At 53.7% G+C, this 10,831-nt stretch overlaps 1 protein-coding gene across 1 annotated transcript; it reads left to right on the top strand.

The window, feature by feature from the left end:
* Nucleotides 1-824: 824 nt before the first annotated feature.
* PV07_05728 (uncharacterized protein) lies at nt 825-5,481 on the top strand. Its single transcript, XM_016392641.1, has one exon. It carries the CDS (start codon nt 950-952, stop codon nt 5,306-5,308), a length of 4,359 nt encoding a protein of 1,452 aa, XP_016250160.1. The 5' UTR covers nt 825-949; the 3' UTR covers nt 5,309-5,481.
* Nucleotides 5,482-10,831: the final 5,350 nt, after the last annotated feature.

The following is a 10,831-nucleotide window of genomic DNA, read 5'->3' as shown; positions in this document are numbered from 1 at the left end:
CCCAGTAACGAGAGAGGGACGATGAAGACACCACTGTTCGACTTTCGGGATCCTCTTTTCACAGACAGGGGGAGAGAAAATCCATGGATAGATCTTCCCGTCGTTGAGAAGGTGGTGGTCGTGTCCCGCGCCACGCAGCCACCCAAACCTGCGGGCTCGCTTCTCTTCCCACCTTCCCTTCACACTGCTTGGCCGTCACCGTAACCACTACTACCACAACTTCAATCTTCTCACCTGCGCCATACGAACACGATCCTGAACCTCGTATATTCATATCCCACTCTTTTTTCTCACCTGATTTCGGCGTCGATGCTGCATCTGCAACTATCGCCTCCCATCCTACCTAAATTCCACCTTCCAATTGCCTTTGTCCGGCGCACTGGTACAACACGGTCACTCTTGACGATCGCCACGCTTGAGATCAATTGACCCTTTGACAGGGGCTTCGCCCTACCACATCTACAGCTTGACGGTGTCTTCTGGTCCTGTTAGCCCCTGGGCAACCTTCCTACATTTCTATCCATCCTCTGACGACATTTCGCGCATCGATTCATACCTAGACCCGAATTCCTCCCGCCCGACTTATCCCTCTAGTCAACATCAGCAGGCTTCTATCCGATTGAATTTGCCTGCAGTCTTCCTCAACCTTGTTCACAATCGACTGCGGTACTTCGTTGCGCCGACGAGTTGGAGCTACTCGGGTGACGGTTGACGACGAAAGTCTACTCAGTTCTGGTGGAAAGATCCAATACATCGCAGCTGGTCGAGACCCAGAAGAGGGAAACAAATAACGGAATTCGGTGGGTGCACCAATATGCGGGTGTTCTAACGCCTTCATCCATGTCCTCGCCAGCACACGTCGCTCGTGGGTACCAACACAAGTGCCCAAGGGACTTCTATCTCTCGCGTCCTCGAACTTGCCTCCGGCCCTGGAGAAGATTCTACAAACATGTCGGGCCAGGCTTCCCCCGACTCTTCGGATCCCTTCAAGGACGCAAATCCTTTACCACCACCTACCCAAGGAAAGGCCAGTAGTTCGGCCTCTCCGACCCTGCGCCAGCATCAAACACCTCCAACATGGATACCTATTGCACCCATTCAGTCACATGTCAGCATGTTCACGGGACGATCTGATGCTGAACCACCGGTATCGCCTTCGCTATCGGCAAGATCGGATGAAGGCAAGTTGACATTGAGTCCAGGGTCTATTAATCGTGTCTTCCCTGTCCGTTCGACCGTTTCCATCGATCCCGTCGCTACTCCAATGCCTCGAATGGATTTAGCTGGTGGTTATCCGGGGATGAGACCTCCGACTGGCTCTAGAACCGCGAGCCGCAGTATTCTGGGACGTGTGTCCACTTCCACAAGGCACGCGTCAATATCGGAAGCGTCAGATGCTGGCTCTATGACCCCTTCTTTTGGAAATGTCGACCATCAGCTTCTGAATAATATCATTGCGGATGATGTCTCCAACAAGTCGGAAATCTCGAGCTTGTCCGGTGGGGTACCACTCTCAGCAGCGTCGGAACCAGGGTTGGTCACGGCACGCTTCAAGCATGTTGTGACCGACGGTGGCCATGCTGTAGTTACGGGAAGGGATGGGGAGACGTTACAGAGATGCGAAGATGAGCCAATTCATATTCCTGGCGCCATTCAGAGTTTTGGTCTTCTCATTGCTTTCCGCGAAGAGAACGAAAAGCTGGTCGTACGTGTGGTCAGCGAGAATTCGGCTAAAATTATCGGATATACCCCTCATCAACTTTTCAAACTCGAATCATTCCTCGACATTCTCAGCGAAGATCAAGCAGACAATTTGCTGGATCACCTGGACTTTATCCGCGAGGAGGGTGCAGGAGATGTGGTCGCAAATGGACCGGACGTTTTTCTCCTGTCGATCAAACCTCCGCAGGCTCGAACCCGGAGATTATGGTGTGCCATGCACCTGTCCGAGACAGATTCCGGGTTAGTGATCTGTGAGTTCGAGATCGAGGACGACACAAGGAATCCGTTGGTTTCGCCAGAGGACATCACTCCACCAGTCCCTGAAAACACTCTTGGAAGTAATCCTACCGTGGAAGAACTCATGGACAGCACTGTCAACATTAGCAAACCCTTACGCGTATTGCGGAGCGCTCGTAAGAAGAGAACCGAGGCAGCAGCAATGGAAGTATTCAACATAATGTCCCAGGTACAGGAACAACTTGCCAATGCGCCAACCCTACAAACCTTTCTTAAAGTCCTCATTGGGATTGTCAAAGAACTGACCGGCTTTCATCGTGTCATGATATACCAGTTCGACAACGCCTGGAATGGGAGAGTGGTTGCAGAACTGGTTGATCCTCGATCGACCAAGGACCTGTACAAGGGCCTGAACTTTCCCGCATCCGACATACCCAAACAGGCGCGAGATCTGTATAAGATCAACAAAGTCCGCCTGCTCTACGATCGAGATCAGGAGACAGCCCGACTCGTGTGCAGGACCGTGGAAGACCTGGAGAAGCCTCTCGATATGACACATGCCAACCTCCGCGCGATGTCTCCGATCCACCTGAAGTATCTCGCCAACATGGGCGTCCGGTCATCCATGTCGATCTCAATCAACGCCTTCAATGAACTGTGGGGATTGATTTCTTGCCATTCATATGGAGCCAAGGGGATGAGGGTGTCGTTCCCCATCCGCAAGATGTGTCGGTTAGTCGGTGACACGGCCTCTCGAAATGTGGAACGACTTTCCTACGCTTCCAGGTTGCAAGCTCGTAAACTTATCAACACCTCCTCTACCGCAACAAACCCGTCGGGGTATATCGTGGCCTCATCCGACGACCTATTGAAATTGTTCGACGCTGATGTCGGTGCACTATCTATTAGGGATGAGACGAAGATCCTGGGCCACCCCCGAGGCCACCTCCAAGAGGTCCTTGCCATGGTCGAATACCTTCGGATGAGAGGGATGAGCGCCGTGTTCTGCTCCCAGGACATCAGCAACGATTTTCCTGATCTGCGATACGAACCGGGCTGGAAATTCCTGGCGGGTGTCCTTTTCGTCCCTCTGTCGACTGGTGGCAATGACTTTATTGCTTTTTTCCGTAAAGGTGTGTTGCAAGAAGTTAAATGGGCTGGCAATCCCTACGAAAAGTTCATCAGGGAAGGAACTGAAGGCTACCTTGAACCCAGAACAAGCTTCAAAGCGTGGAGCGAGACCATCGTAGGTCGATGTCGAGACTGGACGGACGAGGAGATAGAGACAGCGTCGGTCCTGTGTCTTGTCTACGGCAAATTCATCGAGGTCTGGCGGCAGAAAGAAGCGGCCCTTCAAAACAGTCAGCTCACTCGTCTTCTGCTTGCGAATTCCGCGCATGAGGTTCGCACCCCGTTGAATGCAATCATTAACTACCTGGAGATCGCGCTCGAAGGCCAGCTGGACCAGGACACCCGAGAGAACCTGGCTAGGTCCCATTCCGCCTCGAAATCGTTGGTTTATGTCATCAACGATCTGCTGGACCTCACGAAGACAGAAGGGGGACAGACCCTGGTCAAGGATGAGCCTTTCAACCTCCCTCAGACCTTGAAGGACGCCTCTGATCCTTTTATTGGCGATGCGAAGCGAAAAAATCTACAGTACGAGGTCTCGATCCAGCCCGAGCTGCCTCAACAGGTCATGGGAGATTATCGACGAGTTCGACAAGTGGTGTCTAACCTCATTGCGAATGCGATACAGCACACAAAAGAAGGAAAAGTCGTCGTCGAAGCGTATACTTTGCCCACTGCACAAGCGCAGGGCAAGACCGAGATCGAAGTCGTCGTCGAGGATTCCGGGGTAGGGATGTCTCAGACCAAAGTCGACGCCTTGTTTAGAGAACTTGAAGAAGTTTCCTACGAAGAGGATCTGCAGAGCCATACAGCCATCACGAGTGATAGGTTCGTCGATAAGGCGCAATCCGAAAACATGGCTCTCGGTCTCGGGCTCGCTGTTGTAGCACGTACCATTCGGAATATGAATGGGCAGTTGCGAGTGAAAACGGAAGAGGGAAAAGGCTCCCGATTCGTCATTGTTCTAAGCTTTGATAATGGAGGGTCCAAGCCCGCTCAACTCGACCATCGTCCTCAATCATCAGGTGCAGTTTCTCGACCTTCCACTTCTGGAGGACACCGTGAAGGCGAAGTCACCTTGATCTACCAGAACCTGCCAAAAGCCTCCGAGCCGCCTCCCTTGCTTCGTAGAGAAAGTGCTGGGAGCATGAACAGCCTGGCAAGTCTGAAGAGCGGAAAGAGTGGGCTCAGCCTCAAAAGCGATGCGAGCCAGAGGAGTGACGCGGACAGACTCATTGACGCTATTCAGCAGCCTTTGCACCTGGCTGAGCAACCGAATAGCAGTTCTAGTCTTAGCGCCAAAGACTCTCGCCGCATCTCTCTAAATCTATCAGAAGCCTCCCCAAATGCTCCCAAATCGAAAAGTCTCCCCTCTCCAAGAGAACTGAAGTTTGCGTTCTCTCGGACACCAGGGTCCGAGAAGATAAAAGACTCTGGGACTCCTCTGCGACCTATCCGAGTACCTAATAACCAGCCTGAACAGCCGAGCGGATCAATATCTGGCCCCAAGGTCCTTTTCGAAGAGCCGGAATCTGTAGGCACAAGATCTGATACAACCGAAACGCCGAAAGCAACATCATCCGATAACTTCTCGGTCCTAGTCGCGGAAGACGACCCCATCAACAGCAAAATAATGAGGAAACGTCTAGAAAAGCTTGGACACGCGGTCCATCTGACGGTGAATGGTGAGGAGTGTTCCTCGGCCCACGGTGAACAGCCAGCCTCATTCGACGCCATTCTGATGGACCTTCAAATGCCCATTGTGGACGGATTCAGCTCCACAAAGATGATTCGGTCATTCGAGAAAACCCACGGCAAGTCGTGTCTCTCCAGTAGAGCTGGGCACAACGGACGGATTCCTATTTTTGCGGTCTCTGCTTCGCTTGTCGAGAAGGAGCACGCCAAATATGTGCAAACAGGCTTCGACGGGTGGATATTGAAACCGGTGGATTTCAAGCGTGTGGACTTGCTGTTAAAGGGGATTGTCGACGAGGACGCCCGGAACGAATGTGTCTACGAGCCGGGCAAATGGGAGAGGGGAGGTTGGTTTTCCCCGCGGGACGAACTACAAGACCCTTTTGGTATCAACACCAAGCCGAGTCAGGAGAAGCCTACCAAGCAAACAGAACAAAGTGATCACGAAATGTCGGGAACCACATCGGCCGAGCAATCACCACCTTCAGAGGCAACTGTTGTGCCAGTCAACGAAACGACATGATGAATGCTGCCGGTGGAGGAGTGAGGTATACCCTCGAACAGTCTGGGAGTCCCTTGGAGGAATGTATCCTGCCTCATTCCTAGATATTTGATACGATACGTGTGTATGAAATGTGTCACGAATTGTGCGACGAGTCCTCTTTTGAAGCAAGGATCAAACAGGTCGACGTTGGGAGCAGAGGCATTCTCGTGTCTGCAACCTGGGTTACAAAGAGTGTCGACTAGATATATCGAGGCGGATCGTCGTCTCCTTAGAAGCTGAGTGTGTATACCCATGTTATTCAATCATGTTTAATGAGAAGACCAACCTGATGCAAAGGGTGCAAGCCTTGTTCTCTCAAGACGCCGTATACCACAATACTCGGCTGCGAATCTTGACCTCTCACACTCTCCAAGTCCCTTTCCGTTTCCAGCAGCTGTCTGTGCACTAGCAAGCACCGCGGTTGCAGCCGTGATGACTCCGTGATCCGTCCTTTTAGTACGAGTTTCTAGCTCTAGATCCAGCCGATGAGATGGCTCACCATCCAGCACTCTAAGGAACTCCTAGTATTAAAAATGCTGATGGCTACCTGCTCGTAGTGCTAGGCCAGCCTTTCCGACCTTCACCCATCCGCAAATACCGTACCTCGCCAACAAAATGCCTCTCTCTGTTGACCCCGAATACTATGAAGCAGTGGCGCCCCTGCTCCCAGCCGTAGCGACGTTGCCGAAACCGGCACTGCACGACGTTCAAACACATCGGGAAAGGGGCGTCGCCGAGCTCGGTCTCCTAATGAGTCGCGTCGCGCCGGCAAAGGATGTGGACCAGAGCGTGCACGAAGTCGAGGCCGCCGACGGGTTCAAGATTCCGGTCCACAGGTTCGTCGCAAAGACCACCCGCTCAGCGCTGGGCCCGGCCATTCTCCATTGTCACGGCGGGGGGATGATTCTTGGGTCGGTCCCGGCTTTTGCACCCGCCCTGGCCTCGGTGGTCGAGCGGACCGGAGTGCCTGTCTTCAGCGTCGAATATCGCCTGGCGCCCGAACATCAAAACACGACCTTGGTAGATGATTGCTATGCTGCGCTGATCTGGCTCACCCAGAATGCGAAGCAGTTCAACATCGATCCAGCCAGGATAGCGGTCATGGGGGAGAGCGCCGGAGGTGGCATCGCCGCCGGGGTGGCCCTGATGGCGCGAGACCAGAACCTGCAACCCCCTCTTGCAAAGCAGATTCTCGTCTATCCCATGCTGGACGACCGCAACATGGTCGCTGACAAGGCGATCGAGCCCTATGCGCTTTGGACCAACGACGACAACGTCACCGGCTGGACGGCGTTGCTCGGGGGTCGAGCAGGAAAGGAGGACGCCGACGTCTCCCAGTACGCGGCCCCGGCGCGGGCGAAAAGCCTGGCTGGACTGCCGCCCACGTTCATTGACGTGGGCGGGCTAGACATCTTCCGCGACGAGGACATGGCATACGCCACCAGGCTTGTCGCGGAGAACATCGACGTCGAGTTCCACCTGTACCCCGGGGTGCCGCACGCCTTTGAGTTTCTTGCGCCCGAGACGAGTGTGGCGCAGCGGGCACACGCAAATCGACTGGCGGCGATGCAGAGCTTCTAGAAAGAGTGTTCAGATAAGAAGACCTGTCAGCAATTACCCTCTCCGCTGCAGGTGAGGGAATGGCGTTGCTCACTGCCCTTGCCGGTCCTGGATGTCGAGCAAGTCGAGGGAGTGTTTGCAATATAGAGTACAACTATACCTAGACGGCGCCGATTGAATGAGCAGAGCTTCAATGGTGGAGATTTCTCCGATTGACTGCAACCTTGCCACTCCATCCATCACTGACGTTCTGACAAGTTATCGTGGAGAGACACGATCATTGCTGCACCACCAACATCTAGTCCATGGATGGATTTATACATATGTCTGTGACGTGATCTTGAGCCTATGGTCCACGACTTGAACCGTGGGGACATGGGCCATTCGACGGCGACGGCGAGATCTGAGAGTTCAAATCCACCCCAGAGCCCTCTCTGTAACACATCTTCATCCTCGGCCCTCGGGGTCGATTGTACCGTCGGATGCGGCGGACGAGGTCATTGTACGGGCGACACGCGAGAGGATGATTCAAGCTCCGTACAGCAAGCTCTGTGAGATCAGCACCGGAAGAAATGGAGAAGTGGATAGGAAATTGAGCAGGTGGTCAAGGAAAGCTTTTACTAGCCGGGTAGATAGGCAGGTAGGGTACTCTGGAGACGTCTTACCGCATCTTACCGCATCTAGCCCCGCGTAGAGAGCTGTCAGCAAGTGTTCCTTGAGCTCTGATGGAGATATCGGAGATCTTTCAGGAATCAGGAATTGGAAGTCCCTGGTCCCCCATCTGGGTCCACAGTCGGAACTAGTCCTGTTCGGGGGTGAAAGAGTATCGCGAATCGCGGTGTTGCGTTGGTCGAACTCCATTTAAACGCGTTCACTATTCATAGCACCTTCAGCTTCATCTTTTGTCTTTGCATGGCCTAGACGGGTATTCAGCGAAGTCACCGCCTGGCCAATCCCTTGACCGACTCTCCCCCCTCCTTGTGTTCGTGGCTTCGCTTCCACTCCGCAACCCTACGATACCGTCTAATGACTCCACCTTGGGACCTTTTGCCGGCTCGCCTTAGAATGAGGACCGCCACTATCTCCAGAATACCATCCGCCTTCGCTTCCCATCGTAAGAGATAAGCTCTTTGCCGCGGCTCGGCCCTATTCATATCTCTCTACCGCTATCTCAAGTGCGAGCTCCGCAAGAGCGATGAGTTGGAGGTGTTGGCCGAATACTGAATGTCATGATGCGATGCATCCTTTTGATTCCAATCCAAGGGCTGTCTGGCACGGCCCCAGACCTTGACGCGTTTAAGAGACTACGAAGCGCGCCCGCACCCCACCGTCCTGCTCACCCATGGACAGGGCTCGGGCGTGCCCTCTATGGTTGGCGTTGTGCAGGGTGTCTGAGGAGAGCCCGCGGCGGTGATGCTCAAAGAACACAAATATCAGGGGTCTCGACCTGACTGCATCTTTCAGATTCCTATTTCTGTGTCTTCCTCCGCACATTGACCGTGGCCGTAAGGGAAGAAATATGATGGATGACGACCGTTCAAAGCCACCACAGAGTAAACCCCCTACCTTTCTTCCGCTTCTTTCGAACCACGCGCAGCCGGTTGATTCATCTTGCAGAACCCACAGCCATGTCGATCACCGAGACCAAATTCGAGACAGGTCTCGAGGAGGTCTCCTCCATCGAGCAAAGCGAGGTGAAGGTGCTGAATCTCACCAAGGCCAATGTCAAGGCCAATATCGGCCCGTTGAGTTTGATCGCGCTGGGCTTCAACATCTGCAACAGCTGGGCCGGTGTGGCGGCAACATTGCAGATTGTCATTCTGCAAGGCGGGCCGGTGACCCTCCTCTATGGCATGTTCATCAGCACCGCCGCTGCACTGAGCCTCGCTCTTACATTGGCCGAGCTGGCTAGTGTCTATCCTACGGCTGGTGGGCAATATCACTTCGTCTCCATTCTTGCCCCGGAGAGGACGGCCCTGCTTTTATCCTACATCTGTGGAATCTTCGCCGTCTTTTCCTGGGTGGCCATTGGCGCTGCAGTTTTGATGGTTCCGGCCGAACAGATCGTTGCCATGGCCGCCGCATATAACCCAGGCTACGTGCCCAAGGCCTGGCACGAATTTCTCATCTACCAAGTCCTGGCCCTGTTTGTGCTAGTGATCAATATCTTTGTCCTAAAGAGGACCCCGCGGCTCCACGATGTCGGATGTAAGTCGATCGACTCCTCTGGCCTTCGACTCGATGCTGATCTCCTTGTTCGCCATACAGTCGCTCTCACCCTCACGCTGTTCGTGACCACCTCCATCACACTCCTCGCTCGTTCCTCTCCCAAGGCACCCTCGGAGTTCGTCTGGGGCACCTTCATCAATGAGACGGGCTGGCCGGATGGGCTCTGTTTCCTCACCGGCCTCCTCACGACGGCTTTCATGTTTGCGGGCATCGACTCCACGCTCCACCTCGCCGAAGAGTGCCAGAATCCGAGAAAGGTGGTTCCTCGCGCCACAATGTTGGCGGTGACCATCGGCTTTCTCACCGCGTTCCCCTTCTCGATCATTCTTTTGTACTCGATCACGGATATCGATGCCATCTTGGAGATCTCTGGGTATGTTTCCACGCTTGGCGGGTCATGTTCCGAACAGTATACTGACCCGTGGTCCTTTAGCTACATCACATTTGAAGTGTACGCCCAAGGCATGCGGAGCGAGACGGCTGCCGCGGTTTTCACGGCCGTGGGCGTGGTTTTGAGCTGGTTTGTGCTGAATGCGATCATCCAGACGTCGAGTCGCATCACCTGGTCCTTTGCACGTGACAACGGGTTGTTGTTTTCACGATACTTGACGACCATCCACCCAAAGTTGGAGGTGCCGGTCAATGCCTTGCTCCTGAACTGGGTCATCTTGGTGATTTGTGGCTGTATCTTTGTGGCCTCCCAAACCGGTGAGATTGTCTCCGACTACTCGCCTCCATTCGACGAACTGAACCCTCAATTAGCTTTCAATGCCATCCTCTCCTCCGCGTTTGTCCTCCAGCAGATCTCTTTTATTCCTCCGGCCGCCCTCCTCCTGTATCGACGACGGTCGCCCGAATTTTTGCCTCCGAATCGAGCCTTCCGCCTTCCCCCGGTGATCGGCTGGACCGCCAACATCCTCGTCGTGTTGTTTGGACTCCTGTTCATCGGAGTCTTTTGCATCCCGCCGTTCAGGCCTGTCACAGCCGGCAATATGAGTACATCTCACTTTTCGAGTGCTCGCACTTTCCTTCGTTTCGTTCTTTTTTTCTGCCTGCTACACATACTGACGCCAAATTTAGATTATAGTTCCGTGATGATTGGTATTGTCGGGGTGATAGTCATCATCAATTGGTTCCTACATGGCCGAAGGCACTATCACGGCCCCAGGATCGAGCTTCAAGAGTAGAGCCGCGTGTAAACAGTCTCGATTCCTGCAAAAGTGGTGGCTCTATTGAATCGGTCTCTACAAGACCCGCAACCGTCAGTCTGTGGACACCACCCTTGATCCATGAAAGACGTCAGCCAGAGCCAATTGAACATGCTCTCAGTTTCAACTCTATTCTTTGCTTGGGGGCCAAGTGGTCAAAAGCCGGACGTCGAAGAATTATCATGTTCGATTAAAGGCATTGCTTCGGGTAGAACATGACATGCCTGTGATATACAAGTGCCTATTCAGGCCGTCGATACATACCCCTTACGGCAAGGCGCTGTCGGGCATACGCCGAATACCTGGAAACGGGCTCTATAAGACTGCTGTTTCGAGCCCTCAGGCAAGCTCCCAGACCGCGGTTCCCTGCTGCTTCTGACGGCGATTTCGGAGGCCGAGTGTGCACCTTTTCGGCCTGGGCCATGTGGGTTACTTCCGGCTAGATATAGGTGTTTGGTAGATTGTTCGATTTTGGTTCCCTTTTCGCCTTTATCTAGCCCCCCCC

The sequence above is a fragment of the Cladophialophora immunda genome (assembly GCF_000835495.1).
Source record: "Cladophialophora immunda strain CBS 83496 unplaced genomic scaffold supercont1.3, whole genome shotgun sequence".
NCBI lineage: Eukaryota > Fungi > Ascomycota > Eurotiomycetes > Chaetothyriales > Herpotrichiellaceae > Cladophialophora > Cladophialophora immunda.
Note: the sequence above shows the minus strand (reverse complement) of the source record. Positions and strands in the feature narration are given on the sequence as shown.